This window comes from Melospiza melodia, chromosome 4 (assembly GCF_035770615.1).
Source record: "Melospiza melodia melodia isolate bMelMel2 chromosome 4, bMelMel2.pri, whole genome shotgun sequence".
Lineage (NCBI taxonomy): Eukaryota > Metazoa > Chordata > Aves > Passeriformes > Passerellidae > Melospiza > Melospiza melodia.
The window spans coordinates 93,166,629-93,188,951 of NC_086197.1; the positions used below are offsets into that span (position 1 = coordinate 93,166,629).

At 38.0% G+C, this 22,323-nt stretch overlaps 1 protein-coding gene across 2 annotated transcripts in view; it reads right to left on the bottom strand.

The window, feature by feature from the left end:
- SEMA3C (semaphorin 3C) overlaps nt 1-22,323 on the bottom strand; it is a 116,512-nt gene that overhangs the window by 31,341 nt on the left and 62,848 nt on the right. For both annotated transcript variants that reach the window (XM_063155615.1, XM_063155616.1), the window contains 8 exons: nt 19,190-19,350; nt 16,833-16,895; nt 15,371-15,490; nt 11,468-11,558; nt 7,596-7,715; nt 5,638-5,780; nt 3,534-3,648; nt 1,343-1,412 (listed from right to left, as the gene is read on the bottom strand). In XM_063155615.1, the coding sequence (XP_063011685.1) occupies nt 1,343-1,412; nt 3,534-3,648; nt 5,638-5,780; nt 7,596-7,715; nt 11,468-11,558; nt 15,371-15,490; nt 16,833-16,895; nt 19,190-19,350 (883 nt within the window). The remainder of the gene's footprint in view (nt 1-1,342; nt 1,413-3,533; nt 3,649-5,637; nt 5,781-7,595; nt 7,716-11,467; nt 11,559-15,370; nt 15,491-16,832; nt 16,896-19,189; nt 19,351-22,323) is intronic.

Sequence of the window (22,323 nt, forward strand, 5' to 3'; positions counted from 1 at the left end):
AAAATCCTTATGGTTTCTGTATTTATTATATTCAACCTATAGTTGAACAAAAATAAAGCAAGAATAGACCAATGCATGTGTAAAAACTTCAGTAGAGAGAGAAAATAGCTTGAGAGCCAGGAAAAAGCGAAAGTTTCTTTTTTTTCTCTTTTTTGTCACTTCATATATTCCTGTGATTCAAATCTTTCTCCATTGACAAATACCAGAATTAGGCAGCAGAATTTCCAGTTCAGTCATGTTTCACCCACAACCTAATGATAAGTGTGGTTTTTCTACTAAACATAAGCTCATCCTTTTCTATTTTTGTGATGTAGGAATTACAGATAGCACCTAAGTTTACAACTTATGTAATGTTTTTTTCCCAATCAAGTATCATAGAATCATATTCTCCTATCATATTTACATATTGGAGTAAGTACACCCCTATATCCCAGTGAAAAAAGTCTTGGAGAAAAAAAAATTGAAAGGATGTTTTACTAAAAATTGCCATTAAAGGAATTATTAATAATGCATTACATAATTTTCTAATTTGATAAAATAATTTAAAATGAAAAAAAAACCCAGAAGACTTCTTTGAACATAAGACATAACAGCTAAATAATAAAGGGTAACATATCAGAAATCAGGGGATAGTAACCAATTTTACTCTTTGTTAACACTATGCAGTGAGGGCAAGAGGAAAAATAAGAAAAATAAAGGCAGAGGTGGAAGAATCTGTCAGTCTATCTTTGTGGAGAGTTTTAGAACAGTAAGCCATATCTAGGTGCTTTCACCACCCTTGGGAGCTCAGTAAATGCTTTCTAAACCAGACAGTAAATGAATACAACTGACTGGAAACAGGGAGCTGCAAGGAGGTGACCAGATGCCACACAAGCTTGTCCTTTTGTATCCAGCTAAAGCCAATATGTTTATTTGCCATCTCTGTGATCATCAGCCAGCTGAGAGGCTGGAAATGATTTGTGTGAATTCATGTCAGATATCCCGGTTTGATCCTTCAGGGTGCTGGATGTTCTTCAGGAGGTGTTAAGTGCTCTGAGCTGCCACATGGGCTCACTGCACTGAAGTCATTTCAGCTTTCCACTGCTGAGCAGCAACAAGTGGCCCTCCACGGAAATGTTTTCCCAGTGGCAGCTGGCAGCATGTCAGGAAGCAGTTTGCTCCAAGAAGCACAGCTCTGACATAGATACCAACAGCAATGATGCTGAGACACCGGCATGCAAACCACAGCCATGGCAGACACACAGAATTGCCCAGCACAACCTCACCCACAAAATGTCAGTTTCAGCTTTCATACAGAAAATTCAGCAGTTCAGCTAATTTTTTTTCAGATCTCCATGTTTACCTTGATGTTGTAAAAATTCCATACACGAGCGTTGTTCTGGGGTTATCTGTCTCTAGGAGAAACACATCCTCTGTAAGAAAGAGAAAGAAAAACATTTTGAATAGTAAGAAAAACCTTATTTTCCAGTTTAATTGATGATTTAATTCCTTCTAAACTCAACCGTAGTTTTATCTCAGACTTGAATGGTAAAAAGGAGGCTTAACCACATGAACAGATCATAGATGCATAAATCTAGCATTTAAACATTCAGAAACAAATCTGGAAATTACCTCCATGCCCTCTAGCCTTATGACGACAGAAGGCAAACATTTTCAAATACATTCAGCATCTATGTCACACATTTTTCTCAGCTGTATCTTGTTTCAGCAGGTTGTTAAGCAGTAGGAAAACATTAAAGTTGCAGTAGGTTAAATAGAAAGAGTTCCCATAGATGGATGTAATCAAAAACAGGGAAATTAGGTGTTTTATCGTCCAGAACACACTGGAGTGCCCTCACTAGGGCATTTTCAACATGATATGAATGTCAGACAGCTTCGCAGTAAAGACTGTGAGAGATGTAAAACTCCTGCATCCTGTTGTGTTGGGATTTATTGACTGCACTGTGCAAAGCTGTACCTACTCACTGAAATGAATTTATCCACTATTACCTCTGATCTGCTGATTTTTTTTACACTTCAGTGAAAACTACTTTATTCTCTGACAGTTTCTCCTTACAAATGTTTTTAATCACTATAATCATGCTACCTCTTAAACTTAATTTACAACTCAAAAAAGACTGAACTGTGTGAGCTTTTTATCACAGAATATGTTCTTTAGCTTTCCATTAATTCATGTGGCTCTTTCATTTAACCCGCTGAATTTTTTAAATATTCTTTTCAATGTGTCAAAAGCAAAAGACTCCACCATGCAGAACTGGAAGTGTCATACTCTCCTGAATTATACATGAACACAGAAGCATGTGTTTGCTCTCTCGCCATTTTCTGAATTTCCAGCTGTGACTGTATTCTTCCTCTTTGCTAGGGAATTGTGCTGGGAGCCCATGCTGAGAGCATTGTCTCCTATTCACTATGGCCCTACATATTGTCATACAAGACCCTAAAAGCAGTTATCCTACTGTTTTGTTGAAGAGGAGGGGGTTGGTAAATCACAGTTCTGAAAGATGAGCTGCTGTGGCAGTGCTGAGGCACTGCAAACCTCAGAAAATCAGTCCTCCAAGCACCCGCACATTCCGAGCTAGAGCAAGCAAGGATATGCTCCTAGGCCCAGTCAGGTCTCACTGAAACCTTGAACTAAAGCAAATACACCATACAGTTGTAAATATATAAACTCAGAAAGACTCCAAACCTCATTTGCTATGGTGGGAATCAGGAATAATAATCAAGAAAAGAGAGAGAATACAATGGAGAGAAGATCGGAACCAGATGCAGACCTAGTGCAGGGCACATTAGCTGCTTGTAATATTTATATTTACAGTAATGCACATACCAAATCTTCAACTACATGACTTTAGAACTATAATTTTGTGCATTTCAGCTACAGAAAACATAGAATGTGAAACTTTCTGGTAATGTTGTTTGGCAAGTAGGTATCAAGCTATGCATCTATTAATTCCTTCATGAAAAGAAACCTCTTGTGATTGCTGTATGCATTGAATATTTACAGTAATTCACATGTTGAAACAAAAATTTGTATGACTAAATGATTCCTGAAAAATAATATTTATGGATAGTGCTATTGCTGCTGCCACTAAAAGGATTTATTAGCATTATTCTTGAATTACCAAACTGAGGACTCTACCCTGTGATCAAAAAATAGAAAAAATGCATTATGGAAAAGCTGAATGTTAAACAGTGCTATAAGACACAGTTTCAAAGGGATGTAAAAAACCCTCTTTTGTAATCCAAGCTAGTGGCAAAATAGTAAGAGAATCACTTAGATGTTTCCTTCCAATAATTAATTCTTTACATACATCATTGTTTTACACAGTCAAGATTAATTACCTTAATTACCTTATAATTACACAGAGAGTTATGAAGAATTTCTTGTTTCTGCTGTCATAAAACTGCAAAGGGAATTTTGTGCTATGATTTCACTGTTAACAACCTGACTAAGAAACTGAATGAAAATCAGTCATTAAATACGACAAGGCACAGCATTTAGATGAAATTTTAAGGAATGTTTTTTGTGATACCTAATTCATCAAAGTATGTTTCGGTTCCATCTTCATCCATCACTGAGCACACAAGTCTTGCTTTCAAGAACGTTGTCCACTTGTTCACGAGACTGCGCTGACCACCTGTGTCATTCTGAAAATGAACATTATTTTCAGTAAATTGGAAATAAAACACAGCTAACATTTCACTGGGCTTTCCCACATTTTTCTCAGGTTAATTCATTATCTAGATAATTATCTGGTAAATTTAATAGTAAAAACTGATAGGACTAAGCCAAATCCCCTCATCTAAGCATTCTATGTGCAGAACAAACCAAGAACTAGTTTTCTGAGTGGACCTTCTCTGCTGGGCTAGCAGGGTTGGAGGGCTGGGCAGTAGATTTTTGTGCATCAGCAGTCTATGCTGTTATGACTGGAAGTGACTGTGGAGCTCTGCATCACTCACTGACACCCAGGAAAAAGTCCATGCTATCTCTGAAAGGTCTCATGGTTCTATGCAGGGATGTTTCTTCTAATTCTGACAGCAGCATAGCTGCACCTGACCTGGTAAGCCACACTAGCACATGAGGTGGATGCTCTAAACAGTATTCAGAAATGATGGCTAGTGTGGGTCAAGCAAGTTATGCACTGTTGTAAGTCCTGCTAGCTTGGTCCAGAGATGGCTTGGTCACAGCTCACTCACAGATCTTTCCAATTTTCCATGGTTCAGGGTGGGAACTGTAGCTGCCAACCAGGTGATGTCGCCCTGAGGTGATAGATCCTGACCAACTGTGCTGGTGAATGACTTACACCAGAGCAGTGTCCTCCAAACTGCACAACATGATGCCACCCAAGGAAAGAGAAAAACCAAAATGTAGAAGCTACTGAAATGGGCTTTCAATAAAGTGCTGGAAATGTTTCACTGATGCTGCTGGAGTTGGTAATCCAACATTTTGGGTGACTCATAAAGAATCTTTTCACGGGGTAATATATTTTGCCATTCTTAATACATTAATATGATGATATTGTATGTATACACGTATATAAATATGACTGGCTCAGATTTCTTTTAATTTGCCTTGGGATTCTGCCACTGGCTTCAGTGTAAGTCTAAAAAGGCTTAGGCTTTTCAAAAATCATTTGGGCTTCATCATAACAGTAGAAAATCTAATACAGCAGTAATTGTGTGAAATGTCTTTTTGCAAAACACCCAAAAAGGCCTTTAGGCGCTTTAACTAAAATAGAGAGAATGGAGATTATAAAAGAGATCACATTCCTCAGCATATTGCCAGAGAAGGACAAACACCTTCGCATCCAGGTAAAACAATATCACAAAGCATCAAATTCTAAAGAAAAGCCAAATTAAAGACAGGGAATGTGTAAACACTCACAATTAACTTCCTGAAGCATTCCAATAGAAGGAATGAATAGGCTAGCAGCAATTGTGCATTGATAATTTTTCTCTCATTAAAAAAAAAAAAAAATGATTTCACCAGAGATATTAATAGCTGCTTCAATAATTTTTCATCTACAGTTGATTAGAGAGACAAAAAAAAAAAATTGAGACAATGAGGAGTGCTGTGAAAAAAAAATTTATTATTGCCCAGGAATAGCCATAACTCCTGGATTTGAATTTCCTGTGCACATTTTTAAAGTTAGGCTCACACATGCATCAATGCAAGCAAGGAGAAAGAACAGATGTTGTAAAAATGAAAACAGCATTTTAAAGTTAAATCCACCAGTTTAAAAGCTTGATATTTCTGATGTGCTTTAATTAGTTTGAGTGTGTATGTGTGAAAGCCTTCACTGTCTAAAGTTCATTTTTATTAAGAAAACAATGTGTCTTATTTGTGCTAAGGACAGCAAGTTTGCAAACTCAACACTGGTAACTATTCTGACTCAGTCAGAGAAATACACAAATCCCTGAACCTCTACATTTCCATATTCTTACATGTATAGTTAGATATATATAACCTGTTCAGATCCCAGCTGTGAGCTCAGTAACAGCTCTTCTTAGTTATGAACGGTGACACAGAAACAGGAAATTTTATCAAATCAAAGGCTTTTCAAACATTTAGTCTTTTAGATTATCATGTCACACTAGCAGCTTATCCCAGAACCTGGTAAACAAAATAATTCTTACTGGGCACACTCTTGCAATCATTGAATGAATTTGCTTTGTGCTGCCGCTGTCGTCTGTGAGTCTTTCTTTGAAGAAGAAGTAGATTTTGGCATCATTGGGGTCAGTGCCATCTGGGATAACATGAGCATCCACAAAAATAGGCTCTGAAATGAAAAAGTTTACCGAAAGGATGAAACCAAAAGATGTATCAGTATAAGCAACGAATGATTTGACATTTACTGACTGCTTCAAGTGCTGAATATACTAAATATCAACAATGGTGATAGCCATATGTGCTATCCATGCTGATAGCCATATGTGCTTGCATCCTCAAACTTTATTTTACAGCAAATTTTTAGAGGAGCAGTCCAGAAGCAATGGTAATAGGTTACTGCAGAGACCCAAAGACTCTGAGGAAGAAGGAAGAATCGAGGAAGAAGGAAGAATGTGTTATCTGGTGCACCTAAGGAAAGGCTCATTGAGACAAAACATAAAAGTAAGCTGGAAGAGCTCAGCAATATAGCAAATAAAGTTCACAAATAAGAGAGGAAAACAATTTGTGTAACCCAGAAAAGGAAAGGAGGGTAGGCAAATGCTTGAGCAGTATTTGAATTTGTATCAGAGGCTGGTAAACATAATCAAATGTATCAAAGGAGATTTAGGGAGAGAACAAAATAATTTATAACCTTAACAGTGAACATATAATGGACAGTGCAGGAGCCCTCAGAATACCTCCTCTGACTGAAGGAAGAAGTGGCCCTTCTCCCTGCATGAAGGCTGTGTCCTTTCAATGATCATGCAAGATTGCTTGTTCAGTTAAAGTGAAGTACAAAGTTTGAAACAATCTGATACAAAGGTTGAATGTCTGACATCAAACTTATTTTGGACTGCAGCATTTTTCTGTTCACATAAGTCTATTCTCAATTAATATAACAAATCTCATGACTCTGGCTCTAAAAGAACATGGAGATAAATTGTACTTTCAAGTACCTGTTTTGACCAGGCAGATTTTCCAGAAATTAGGCATTTTTAAGTTTTCTTTTTTCTCTAATTCATTATAGGATGCACATGTTAGGGTGCACAGGTCAGTGTAAGAATGTGTAACAAACAAGCAGACGTAGTTTCCTTTTCATAGTGAAATGACTTTGTGAATGAAATCTTGTGATTTCATTGTAGTCACAGCCAGACAGGAGTGATAAGTCACCATAAAAAATATCAAGACAAAACAACAGTAACTTTACTTCAACATACCTGAAGGCTTTTTAAATCTGTAACTGCTGTGTTAGTTGTTTTATAACCTTTCACACCTACCTCTGCTCAGAGGGGTGACTATTACTTTAATTGAAATTAGTTTCATTGGAAGGAGTCTTCTTACCAGTAAAGACAGGGAGAATTTTCACAGTGATATCAGTGAATCAGAGTTATTTGATTTCACTCAGAAATGAGTTTTTCTACTGTGTTTAGATATCCAATTCCTCACCACTGAAATAAGTGACAATGATCCACATTGAGTTCTCTGATAGTGGGACACTCTTCTGCACACGTTTTGACTGCAAGTGGTGATGAATCTTCTGTGCAGAGATGGATCACCTTGAATTAACTGAAGCTGGTGGCTTAGAATCAAACACTGATTTAAGGCAATATCTGATTCATTAGAGGTGAAGACACTTTTCTAGAAATCAGACTGCCCTCAATTGCCATTGGAAAGGTTTTCATACACTTGCCCTCAAAGAGCTTGGTTCAGCCTTAATGCAAAAAAGGCCCTCAGGCAGGGTAGCTTAGGAGTTTGGTTCATGCAGGGATCCCTCTACATCTGTGCATTGTCTACAGTTTGTATTTACACACATTTCGTCATGGTTCTTCTTCATAAATTAAGTTCAGCGACAAGCTCTTTAAAAGATAAGGTCTTTGTTTTAAGCAAAGGAAAGCAGAATCTCTGTGACACCCATTAAAACTCTGGTAAATTAAAGGCATCTCACCACTCAGCCACTTGGAGTTGTGCTGGTCTGTCCTCACTGCATTCCTCCTGGTCAGACTGCGAAAAATGGCTGCATCTGTCCCCATGAAATCAATATACATTCCTGAAAAAAGTTCTTCATCTGCAAAGAATTGAAATGGAGGGAGAAGTGTTATGGTTTTTGGGAAAAAAAAAGTTTATTTTAAATTCATCAGCTCTTTATTTACACAGGAGTCTATACAGATAAATAGTGGGTCATGGGAATGAGGTTTTCTCTGATTTACAAAGACTCAAGCTAGAATGAATGAGAGTAATTGGATTTTTCTTAGAGACTTTATGGAACTGTACCATTAAATGCCACAGCAGAATTGCATACATGGGAAACCATTCTTGATAGAAAGTTTAGTTGCCCTATTTGCACTGCTAAGGACCACTGGAGAATAAGGCCAGTGATACCAAAAAGTATCACATTCAATATATTAAGTATGCACTTCAAAGAATTTTTATTTTTTTTTGGTTACAAAAGTAGTTGAAGTGACTGGGTTGAATTTATTGCTGCTGCAAACTGGCACAACATCTATTACAGTCAGCGGACCAGTGCCAATTTTTACCAGCAGCATTGCTATGGCTGCCCCAGGCAGCCTCAAGCTGCCTTCAGTATTGCAGAAGCCAGACAATCACATCACTGAACTTTACCCAGAGTAATGTGGAGCAACAGCTGTCCCTGTTGCGTACTTGGTTCTAAGTATAAGGTCATTATGCTTGAGCAGAAGGAGACATGAAACTCCTACATTAACTATGAGCTTCTGCTCCCTGTGCAGGGCTTAAAACTCAGCCCATCAGTCAGGATCTCTATCTGTGTTTGTGTCAGTCTGTGTGTGTGCACAAACATATGTATATATAACCACAATTATAATTACATATACTATCATTTTCTACTCTGTGAATAACCAAGCAATTTCCACTGACTAATGACAATGAAACCCCAGAGTAGAAAACAGTAACTAAAATAAACTCTAACTCTCAGAGTAGGAGTGGTGTCTGAACACATTCCAGTACAGCTGGGTCCCTTGATTGATGTTTTTGTCTGTGCTCCTGGACTACTCAGTGAGTGTGGTCAAGCTGGCAAGAGTCACAGGCTCAGAAATACTTGAGACTATTTTCATACTCGTGTGTGCGTGTGTGTGTTCATAATCAGCATGGAAGACTATTGAGAAGCTCATGAGAGGATCAAAACTCTGGAGACTTTGCTTTTCTGCTGCCAAGTGGAGCCTGAACTGAACCCTGGCAGGGCATCCAGCAGCCGCTCTTCTGCTCTCACCTCTCCCCATGATGACAAGATTCCTACACAGGGGATTTAAGCAATGCATTTGCTGCATGTTGATGAAGCATTTACTTCTGGAGCAGGTATTGACAGAATGATGTTAGATCTGGGCAAATTTGTAAGTGATTTTGTATATTTGCCTCCTTGCCTCAATCCATCAGAACTTTATTCTTATTATGAAACAAATTGGCTGAAAGAGATCAGGTTTATGGTTCTCACTAAATGTTATGTACAGCCCTGTGCATATACACATACATACACACTTCAGAACAGTACTACACTATGTAATTTTAATCCTATTAAATATCAACAGTATTACTTATGTCTTAAGCATTCCTGATGTCTGTTTGCTAATCACGTGTCAGGGGAGATCCATCAGTTCCACTTCCTTCTGGTAAAATCCTGAAATTCCACACAGTATTTGGTCTGCACAGCACAATGAATTCACTTCACTTTGTTACTGGGGGGAATTACTGAATGGATGAAGTATGTCTGCTTTTATAAATATCTCATAGTACTGGTGGGGAGAAAGATATACATCCTGCACACTTGTACTGCCAAGCTGCTTTAAAGCACTTTTTTCATTGCTTTGATGCAAATGCATCTCTGTACAGTGGCAAACTGTACAAAGTTCCAATTTATTTTTATAGCACCACTTTCTTCTGAAGGGTGAATCAGATTTCCTGCTGTATTCTAGGCAGGTGATGCCCAGGTCAAGAAATTGCATCTATATTTAAAAAGGGTTCTTTTGTTGTGGAAGAGTTAGTTGGTCTGGTGGTATTTACTATGTTCTGAAGCAATGGGAGGGAATTCCTCCTGCAGAAAGCTCAAAGGTGACGCCAGTGCATTGGCTCAGTGCCCTCATTACAACATGGGCTGAGACAGAAAACGTTCATGTTTCTGGCATGGATACTGAGGCCAAATTCACTAGAGCTTAAGGCTTTTGAAGTGACTGGACTTCGCAACACAAAGTATAAAACTCAATCTAGGGACTCTTTTTAAAAGGAATTTGACCTTGGTGGAATAATTTAAGCTTTGTTGATGAACTACGCCATGAAAGGTAAGTCAAACTGGAGGGAAGGTCTCCTTAGTCACATAACAGAGATCAAGGAAGATAACGAAAAGTCTATTAAGATGAACAAAGCTGCCATAGACCTACTGTAGAAAAAAATCAGCTCATTATACAAACAATAATTCAGAAACAATGTTCTTTAATGTTCTCATATAAAATCCAGAAGGAACAAGGAAAGGAAAGAGTCACTTCACTTAATAATGCCAGAATGGCAATGAGTAGCAGTGGACTCATCTATCACTGACTTTGAACAAACATTTTCTTTACACAGTGAGTGTCTGTAAACACTGTCCCTAGATCACTGGTGAGATAAAGCTGTAAGTGCAGCCAAGGTTCAGAGAGATGTCTAGGTAGCAATCACCTGTTCTCTACAGGTGTTCAGTTCACATCTCTGTGAATAGATATACTTATCCTTTGTACTAAACAGATATCCAGGAATCAAAAAAAAAAACCCAAAAAAAACCAAAAGCAATTTATATTTTGAACAGGCCAGGTAGGACAGACTGTATCACACTTTCCTTAAGATCTACAAGACTTTAAAGGAAATATCTCACACAATACATACTTGATGTAATTGATTTCAGAGGAAGCTGAATGGCAGAAACATGACACATTGTTCCCTGGTAAACCTTGGTGAAATACAGAGTACCTGTGTGCAATACGTTTTATTTACTAAGAAAGTCTCAAAAATCTGTGCAATTGCTGTTCCCTCCGTAGCCATAAATACAGCAAGGAGCAGACACATGATGAAAAATCAGGGCTTTGGCACTAGAAGTGTGTGAACACAGAGCAAATGTGAAAGGTCGGGTTACACTGAGTATATATTTCCAGCTCTTCCTGGTTCAAGAAAACAAAAAGTATCTTTTACAGATGACCTAGGCTGCAGAAAGTGTACTCCCCCTTCGAATTTTCTCATAGGTGTGCAACAAGCACAGCATATTGTTTCACTTTCTGGCCTTTCAGATGAAAGAAAATGGCAAAATTTGGGTTGGGTAAAAAGCCAATTGAAGAATGAAAAGCTTTACAATAGTTGGTCGGCTCTACAGCAATGATGACAACAAAAATGAAGCATCTGAGGTCTTCAGTCTTTCTTTCCCTGGCTACTCTGAGATTTTAAAAGTAATTAAATAAGACACAAGTGCTGTCTAGGATGAACAAGGTCAGAAACCATTCAAATATAAATGCTAGACAGGGTAATGCAAAGCTGAAACTATTCCTGGGAAAAAATGTGTAATCTGGAAAAGGGACAACCTTTTGTTTCCTGTGTCTCTCTCTCCCCCTTTCAATAACTTATTCCTGCATTTCATTTGTCCACCCACCTTAAGCTTCACACAGGCCTTGAAACACGGATGGAGCCACCCCTCGTGCCCATCGGCCAGACAAAAGGCTCTGCTCCTTCAAAAACTCTGTGTCCAGCTCCCCTGGGGCATTCCATCAGCTCACCCTCCACATGCCCTCATGGCTTCAGACCCCAGCAGCCTGGGGTGTCTTTACTTACTGATCATAACAGACACCGTGTTCACGTTAGGGTTGAAAGAGCAGCGTCCCTTTCCTGATTCACACTTGGAGTCAATCTTGAAGATTTGTTCCTGCAAAGCAGATTTGCGTGTCACTTCTCATGTCAGAAACCATTAGATCTAAGCTGGTTTTTATGCCTGGCTGTTCACAGCATTAGCAATGCTCTATTAACAGTGCTCTACTGGGCACTTCCACTGTACTATTGGTAGTTTAACTCTTCTATTCAGAATTCCATCATCTTGTTAGATAACACTGACACATGGTTATTATCAAGACTCTTGTTATAAATTCAAGACACTGAATCAAAAAAAGTTCCCTCTGTCTCTGTTAAGGATAGGTTGACTGATCTCTGCAATAATATCTGTGGAGATTGCTTCTGTGGTTTTGAAGTTATTTATCATTTATTTTCTGAATATATTGGTGTACTTATAACTGTCTAGGACATTGTAATAAAGCTACTAAAATAATAATACATGTAAAATAAAAATCTCTTATGACAACTGTTATTAGGTAATAGCATAAATCATTTGGTCCTTACTGAGTTATCAGACCTCCAAAAATCTCCCAAACGACACTTATTTTCCTTAATACCATCTCTTGGATTATGTGTAGAGCTCCAAATCCACAGTGATAGATGATTTATCTATATCTCTTACCATAGCCTGAAATATCCTATTTCTTTTTTTAAGAAATCATGGTACAGGGATTTTTTTGATATGTTATGTACTTTATGAACATTTAGCAAAGAAGAAGCAATTTGGACTACATCTTAAAACACAAACAATCTGAATACCTTTAGAAAATCTGCCTATTTTGGTGCAACTCTTCACTTTTTGGTTCCCAGCAATACGAGCACAGTGTGCTCAGCAAGAAATTACTCAGGCCCAAGGTCATTCCTTAAAAACTGCAGTCAGTAATGGCAGATATAAGCTGACCCAACACACACTGACTACCCCACACTGTATACCAAACAGCTTGTTCTTAAGCCCCTACAACAAACTTCCAATCTTCAATAAAAGGCCAAAAGACACAATTGCAAGAAAAAAACCCCGACAATAACAAATAACCAAACTTAAACATTTCAAAAGTAAAATGTAGCTGACAAAAATTCCAAAGAAAGGCTTCTGTGAGGTAGATGCCAACAATTAGTTATTTGAGAAGGGCCAGCAACTCCTGATATTCGCTTTAACAGTTAATGTAGATCACAGGGGAGTGGGGATGCCACACAAGTCCCTCAGCAGCCATTTGGCACCAGCAAACTGAAGATTACACCAAGTTCAAGTGCACAGCTGCAGCAGGAAGTTTTCATATACTTGTTCCCTCTCTTTCCCCCCTCTTCTGTTTTGCCTAATTTAATCTCAGAGATATTATCTATTGTTTCAGTAATAAGCTCTCTAAACATTGTCAAAGCATAAGTATGAAGTTTCTAATGTGATCTTGGGTGGTTTCTTTGTTGTTTTTTTTCACTTCTAGATTATATGCAGCTTGATTCTAATCCATGTTTACTATATTAAACCACTATTTACCAATTCAAAATGCCCATTACTCCTCTACTAAACTAGCTCCAGGATTACACTTGATTTTCATATATATTAAACTACTATTTAGTCTATAATTATTTCACTTAGGGATTATACTTCCTTCTGTTTGCATTTACTTTGACATTAGAATATATTTGGGTAACTAAGGGAGTAATTATCGAAGACCAAAGTATTAAGTGTGCCAAAGAAGAAAATTAATTGTTTTATAACCTCTGTTTCAGGGAAAAGGGCAAAATTTTGCCTCATCAATGAAACCCCCATTTTTTGTGAGCTTATGTGGGATCCTGGAGACAGAAGAGCAAAACAGGCCCAGTTCTTATGATTGTTGGATATGACTCTGTCAGGCTTTGCAGCTTCTAGAGAAAAACAGATGTGCTTTCTAAAATATTCATTTTGCACGTGCAAAAACAACCTTTCGTGCATTGAAAACTGTACCACATTGAAAGCAAAATGATACAAGCAGAGGAAAAAATGAATTTTCACTAGTCCCATCAGCATTGCATAGTTCCTCATACTGCTCTATCAATTAGTCATGCACAGATATATGCAAAGAGTTCAGAAGGAAATTCTTGGGTTTAAACTGTTATGCTATTGTTGGCCTGCACAGTGATGGCTTTGAGCATGAAGTGCCTACAGTCAAGTGTCTCACAGACTCCAGACGTCTGAAACAGCAGTTTATTTAATCAATTGATCATAGGCATGCAGCTCTACAGACAGCCTAAGTGAAGCTGCTTCTGCTTTTCCAAGTCATGTATCTTTACTTTTCATTTAAGAAATTTAACATCTTGCATCATCTGGAGATGTCATTTCCTGCCCTCCCCTCTGTCCCAATCTCATTTACAAACAGTCTAAAATAATGAGATTCAAACTTCTCTGGCCTGCAACGCCAGTACTTAAGATGATAAAGAGTATTACATTGATTAAAGACAAATGAGATCATCGCTCATGTTTTAAATGATTTTTCAAGAAATAGAATAATGCCGGGGAAAGGTGATCCCTGTTTCATAATACATCAAAATAAGTCAATGCAGAATTTTTAAACCAGAAGAATGGATTTACTTAGTTCTGCTTGCTTCTTCTTTTAAATCCAGGCCTATAATCTCTACTTTTAGATAATTTAGTAGGACTGAAAGTGCAGTGATTGTGAGTGCACACTCTGTTAAGGAAGCTGGAGCCAGGTAGGGACCTACCAAAAGTCACTGAGATCATACCATGCAAACTGACCTGGAAGAACATTGAATAATCACCTCCCTGGCACCCTCTGCAGCAATCTTGGGGCTCAGCCAGAATTCCCATCCCACTCCCAATTAAATCAGTGATGAATTTCTCAGTGTCTTCCCGAGAAGCCAGCCCAGCTTTTAAAGCTGCCCTCACATGGCACAGCTCCAGGCAGCACCCTCTGATCTTCCTTCCCAACACATCTGCTTCCACGTTGTTCTGGAAATTATACTGCACACCCCTGTGCCTGCAGACATGAATCTGACCCAAAAGCTACTGAGGTGCTGCCTCCTGCTTAAGTGCCTTTCTCTTTCTTTCTGGTTGCTTAATTTATTGCCTATTACATTTGCAGATAAACAAACATCTCACTTTCAAATCAGAAAACTTGGACCATATACTTCTGAAACATCTGGTACTTATACTGAAAATACACTCAGTGAAACTGAATATAGAAAAATTGGAGACCTATCTAGAAAACGTAAGATCTTACAGTGAAGAGAAACTTACCAACTTCATCTGGGTACCATCTAGTGGGGCAAAACTTGTGCAGTAAATAAAGTTCCTGTACTGGGATTGCATCTAGATGGTGTTAAGCTGAATTCCAGCAAACCTAACCTGAATAGCCAGCCAAATTAAGGGTTTCTCCAAGAAACCAGTAACACATGGAAGTTATAAAAAGTGAAGTTTGTATTTTACTTTTCATCTAACTGGCTATTTCCTTTCAAGTATTTCTTGGGCATTTTTTCAGCAAATGGTAGGAATGAATTCACCAGACAATGTCAAATAAAAAGTACTATCAAATACATCACAGCATTTGCTATGAATGTGGACAACCATCATATATAGGACATATATATGTATCTATAGGACAAATATTGTCCATATATTGGACAAATATATCATATTTTGGACAACCATCATATTTGAGGCATGGATTTTGATCATGGCTTTGCTTCTAGCTGGCATCAGGTCACAAAACTACGGACTTTTGCTCTTTCGCTATTTAACATCGGTGAAGGACCCTACTGGGACCACTGATTCTTGCACTTTCAAAACTTTGAGATTTTGCTTCACACCACTAGGGTGGACCACGAAGTGAGTGGCCAGAATGAGAGGAGGGTTACCTCAGACCTGCGTCCCCTGTTGACGTAGACGCAGACGGGGCTGAAGGCGCCGCTGCCGCAGACGTACAGGTGGGTGCGGTTGTAGGACTGGATCACCCGCACGAAGTTCCCACATCCGTGCTGCAGGAAACACAGGGAACAGTCACTCCACAGGGGCAAGTGTTAGGAGATGTTGGGAACTCTAGAGAACATGACATAGAATTTTAATAGCATTATGAAAACAGCTCTACTGAGGTTGTTGGTCTCTGGACCTGGACAGCTGTTTCTTTTCACGTCAATTTGCCTGCTCTGGGAACTGGGCTCTCTCTGATTGAGCACCACAGATGAGTTATAGAGCCCACACAGTGCTCCCACTTCCACAGAGCAAAACAATTTTCATTCACATATTTCTCCTGCATGAGAAGAAGCAGGACCTCTACAGGAAACCAAGGCGTAACCTTGGTAAGTTTCCCTAAGGACACCTCTGTGTCTTAAGAAAAAACACATTCCTTTTTTCCTCCTGATTTGTTCAACATAAATGGAGATTATTAAAAAGAAAGCAAGTCCAAATATCAGATTTTGCTATTTGTATAAACAATTTATTTCCGAAACTTTAAACTGAGGTTTGCAGTCAATTGTTGCTTTGTATGGAAGACCTACAGTGACATCTTCAAATCAGCATGAAAATTAAACCAGAATGTTAAGGGCCACACAGTTCACAGTACTGGATTTACATTTTTTTTCCCCTTCCCTTTTTTTTCTTACTCTTTCATTTTTTATTGTGATCAAGTGTTAATGCTTTTTAGGTTGAAAACAGATTTTTTAATGAATAAATTTTCTTACCCAGATCCCAGGACTGCTTTCATATTCAACCATCCAAACCTCATCCAAGACACTGTGAACTGCACATGTTTTATGAGCACAGGGCTGGAAACTGTGCCATCAGTCATCTTCATGAAAATCAGTAGAGTTAATCCTTGTTTAGCAGACTGCACTGGTTTATTTACTTTTAAAGGCATTCACATTTTTGGTTCAGCAGGAGCCAGCACCATACAATGTAATCTGAATGCTGGCGCACAACTGGCGTTTCCAGACTGCAGGCAGCGGGTACCACCGACCCTCAGAGTGTGCTCCTGGGGAGTGCAGCCAGCCACAGAACTTCCACACCGCAAAGAACAGCTCAGCAAACAGTGCAGCACCACCCCAGAACACACCTGGAAAAGTACTATTACTAGTTTGATTAGCAACAACCAAAAAAGGGAGGAAATGGACACTGCGTATCTTGTCCCATCTGTCAGACTGGAGGTGCACTCTGTTTACATTACCTGATTTTCCAGAATTTCACTTTATAGATTGGCTTGCAAAGCATTTCAAAAGAAAATCAAACACCTCTCTCATTTTGTTTTGGCTGCACTCAAGGTGCTCTTACTTTATTGCCAAATACCTAATTTGTGTGTATGAGTGCATGTGGATTACAACTTACTGTAGGATCCTTGCCAGCCATTTTACACTCTTCAACCTTGTTTGCTGATGCTGGCCAGAAAATCTGTAAGGAAAGAAGTATTGTTCAAGCAATATATTTATTACATAATTAAAAAAACTAATTTCACTGCCTAACATACATTAATAGATTAATATTTAGATATAATTTCTACTTTGATTATAAAGAAAAAAAGGATTTATGTTGATAAATAAAACTATCTTTGTCTTACCATGCAATAAACAAAATCAAGGGCCAGGATATATATTAAGTTTATTAAAAATTTTTAATGCAAATTAATCAATTTAGGGTTTTTTTTTTCTAAATAAGAGAGCTTTTTCACCTCTATTGCCTAAATTACTGCCCATCTTTCTTTACTTTTTTACTTTTACTGTACTTGTAGAAATTATTAAATTTTGGCTAGATTATGACAAAACCTACCTGGAATCTCAAGATTTCACATTGATTTCTTTCAGAAGGATTTTCAATATATACTTCAGTGTCTGAATGCTTATCTGTTTATCTCAAACTGTAAATATTTTGAGCTTCTTCCCTTAATTATTTTGTTTTTGAAATAGGAAAGACATCCATTACAAATTTATCCCCAGAAATCTTGTACATGACAGAGCCTGATAACATTTAGCCTCAAGATAACATAAACAATATCATTAAAAGATCTATGTGTATATATGTACATATATATATGTAGAATTATGGATTTGAATGCATATGCATATGGCATTTCTACAGATCTATAAGATCAGCAAAGTGAATCTGTTGTTAAATAAACAAATGGAAAGACCGTGTGGAATTGCAGAGAGTCATTCTGAGCCCAATACTGGGTGATCACATTCACTGCCAGAAAGCCTTGTGTGTTTTTCCTTTCTGTTGATTTTTTTATTCTTTATTCTCCAGGCCTACATAAGCTGTTGAAATGCCTCACAGCTTTATACTGTAGAAAATATTTCATGTAACAGAGGCCCTCCTATCTAATCAAACTCAGCACAGGATTAAACCCAACGTGCCAAGGACAGGAGGGGGAGTGCCATGCTGGGGCACAGCTCCTGCCAGACCAGGGAGGCTGGCTCACTGTGAGTTGGAAATTAGCAAAAAGGTCACAGAAGGTATTTCAGACCCTAGAAGGCAGCCCCATTTCAGAGGGAGATCTGGGTACCATTAGGAGGAGGGAAGGATGCATTCACACCGTAGAACCAGAGGCATTTAATTTAAATGTGTAAGTTAGAATGAGCCTCCCTGGGCTCCCTCAACAATCAATTCAGGTGGACAGGCATGTCCAGAGGGTGATTCAGAGCAAAGCCTAATTTAACTGTGCTCAATCACTCTCTGGCCGGGCCCCTCTCTCTCCCCTGACACATTAAAAGCCTTGTCTCTTAAGGAAGGCATTTATCCTCCCAGCTGCAAGCCAGGTATTGCTGCCCCTCAGCCCTTCTGAGGTACAGTAATAAAGCCCTCAGATTAAAGGGCTGGATGGCTTTGGTGGAACAAGGCTTTTATGGTACACCTTCAGGCAGGGTAGCAGCTCTGACAGTCTAAAACAGGAAGACAAAGTCTGTAGACAGGCTCAACAGCCAGGCTTCTGGGCACACAAGAACTTCTGCAGGTCACCCATCTCAAAAGCAGAGAGGCTGAATTTCAGCTGGCTTTGGAGACAAGAGAGGAATCTGTAAGCATTTGATAATATTATTTTCACACAGAGCTGCCTTCTACTGTTTGGTGAGGGAACACAAAGTCCTTGGAAAAGACCATCTCAGTAAGTGAGAGAAGCCAGAAAACAGGGGGTGTCACTGTGCCCAAAAACCCAAATAAAACAACCAAACCCAAAGAATGTCTCAGCTACCCAACTGAAGAGCAAAGGCTGACACAGACATAACAGGAGATTGGAAAGTAGTTCAGTGATTAGGGTCAGAGCACAAAACATCAAAAATGCATAAGATTAAGGACAACTCTGTCCTTGCTTTTTTTCCGTATGGCCTGAGAATGATAGTGTGTATCTTATTCTTCCTTGGGGATTCTTCTCAAAGTGCATCTCCAAACCATCTTATATTGGAGAGAGGTGGAAAGGGTCAAAACACACAGATTTTCCTTGTAATGCCAGGCCAAGCAGAATATTGCTTCAAAATGAGTAAAAAGGTCAGTTTTAAACAGTTTTTGAACAGTGTATAGCTTCATCTGCATTGTAAGGCAGATAAAACATGTAATGCATAAAACAAGGACTAAAAATTCAATAAGGTGTGGGCATGGACTTCTGTGTAAAATGATCAAATGCTATGTTTTTTGTCTTAAAAATAAAGACATGGAATAAAGCAACCTCAGATTCTCAGAATAAAACTTGAACTTACGCTGAGGGGGTCTTGGCTTATGTTGTTAATATTCAGAGACAGAATATGATCTTTACTCCCCACATAGATCCGATCCTGATCCTCATCCATCAATAATATCCTGTAATCCAGGGGGCTGTGGGATATCCTGTGATACTCAGAGGTCTTGGTTTCTTGCAGCTCTGAAATAGTAAGAACAGTAGCATAGTAAAGCAGTTCACTCACATTTCTTGCTTCTCAGCTGAAAGTCTTTCTAAATAAAGACATCTTTGAGCACAAATGGGGCCAGAGAGGGAAGAAAAAGACTTATTAAACACTAGAAAATAATAAAATGGCTGAGGTAAAACAAAGTTTCTTTTCCAGTTTGAATACAATTATTTTCTACATTAAGTAGATAGACATAGCTCATAAAAATCAGGCAATGCTGTTATTCATTCTTCTAATTAATTCTTATTTTAATGGATATTATTATTTACAGCTTTGGCTTTTAAGGAACATAATTTATTAAATTAATCAATATGTTCAATATATTCTGAAGTTTATGACTGCAGAAAACCCACAAGATCAATGAGAACTACATAAGAACATTTTACCTCCTTTTCCTAACAGGGGGCTTCACTAAAAAAGGTTTTTATCATTTTTATGGTCAAGTTTTACTTTGTTCTTCATCATCATGTGTGGCTTACTTAAAAGAAAAAATTATTCAGTCAAGCCTAAATGTGTCTGTTTATTCAGATGTTTGTTTACAGGTTTGGACCAAACTAACAGAACTGTAGAAGGAGCTCTTATTTTTCTACATAAAACTTTTTTCAATAAAGTGAAGTGAAAACATCCTTTGATCTCAGCAGTGCAGGATCAGGCCTGTTACAGGAATATCATAAGCAACTGCAATATAAGCACTGCTTGCTGCCTTCAAGAAAGCTCAGCCTTCCCATCTTTGCTTGGCCAATATAGTTTGGCCCTCAGTCAGATTGTTTTACTTTTCAGTAATTACAGAAGGGAGATTTCTCAAGAGCTGAGAGTGGAAAAATAAAACCTTAACAATCAATTTGTCTTTGTTAAAATATTTAGCATATAATTATGCCTGCTTTCTTCATGAATATTAGGATTGAATTGTGTTCCCTCTGTACTGTATATTTATATTGAAAATACACAGTACTTATGAAAATGAGCTCTGCTATAATGTATATTCATAAATGTAAGACCTGAGCCCACAGTTCACAGTTGCAAACTTTGTCTGGGACACTATGGCTTGTCACTGTTGATAAAGTTTTTTAAAGCAAAGTTTTTTGCTCATTCATTCCCTATGGAAAACAGTAAATGTCTTTTACAAAATTAGTTTTCTGAAGCTATGGATATTTTATAAAGTAAAACTCTCAAAACAGAAAAATTTCTGTGTATGTGCTCTATTAAAAAAAAAAAAAAAAGCGCCAAAAGAAGTGTGCCTAAAGTATGCACCTTCTGCAAAACACATATTTAGCTGAAAGCAATTTTTTTAATTACTTGGAGAGACATTTTTAATAGCAGGCAAAAGTTGAAGTGCTAGGATTCATACCTGTCTAGTAGAGAACTAATGACTGAAAGAACACTTATCAGAATATAATTTGTATTGATAAATATATGATACATAACTCCAGTTAGTTTTTTATCATTGTTAACTAGTTTCATAGGAAGATGAAAAATATCTCCAGTTACTGAAAGATAATTGTGTTCTGATTAATTTAGATGTGAGACAGCTTTCAGGAGCTGAGTTTCCTACATGCACTTATTTATGGTAATATAAAAAAACCCAAAAACAAATAGTATTTTTCTTGTGCCTTGACAGAAGATAAACATACAATCAAGATTTACAATCTGTGCCTAAAAAACTGAAAAAGAACTTGTTAAATATATATGAAAATTGTTCACAGTACTTTCAGAAAGCTTCTTTTAGTGCTTGAGAAATCAAATGGTTTTTTTCACTTTAAAAAACTCCTCCCAGTAAGCTTTTAGCTAGGATTGTCCCAGCAATCTCACCAGCACAGTGCCATTTGAAATTTGGCCTCTGAAATTCTCACAACCAGGCTCAGGCACTCGTGCTCATCCCTTTTCCTGGGGCATTATTAACTTTACCATAACACCTGGCAGCTGTAAGGTGCAACTGCACCTTCTCCTGACTGTGCATCTGATAAACCAGGAAAGCACAGATAACCTGGGAGGGTTTCCCACCCAGCACAGGGCCAATGTGAGCACAGTGACTGCACAGCAGAACGTCCCTCCTGGCTGCCCCACTGGCCGACAGCGCTGACAATGAGAACACCTTGGCTGATGTAAAAGGTCATCATGATCATGATTGCTTTCAAACAAGGGACAAAGACAGCAACACATTTCCACAAGTTCCATTCATCAAAGTCCATTATTTTCTTGGAATTCTAACCTCTTTGAAATGGTACTATTCTTTCCAAGGCTCCTGAAAAATGATCTGCCTCCATCAAGCTGCTGATGCAAAGAGCACCTTATGCTAGGTTACTGGGCTGTGGAAACTCAACACCATCCATAAGAGGAAGGAAAGCTGTGAAACAAATACTCTCACACTGATTTATTAGTTTTATTTCTTTCAATGCTGAAGCTTACACTCTGTGGGCTACTCAATTACTACACTCTGTGGGCTACTCAAGAAAGTATGGAGGGAATTTATAACTAATCAAATTTTATTTTCATTTAACAAAATTTACCACACAATCATCAAAGAAAATTTGATTTTTTAAAAAGATTTAATATTTAATTGTTGTTGCTTGGAGAAAGCAGTGGCTGCAAAGATGCTGTTTGGTCTTTCACATTCCCTTTCATCTCTCTCAAACAAAAGTTTTTGGCAAAAAATGAAGTAGACATTTACTGACATTCAGAGCAAATCTATTCCATGCTCTGAGAACTTAACCAAACACTGAAAGCAGAAAAATCTATAAAGAGAATGATGCTACAGACATCTCTCTAAACATTAAAAAAAATTGACAATAAAACAATATACAAGTAACTTTCATCCTTAATGATGCAAAAATAATCTTTGCTTGTTGATTTTCTTCATCAGTTGTGAATTTTGCCTTTCCTCAGGGACAAAACCAACACCAGCTTGAGCCCTACTGTAAGAAATCTGATCTTAGAGGACAGGTTGCTTT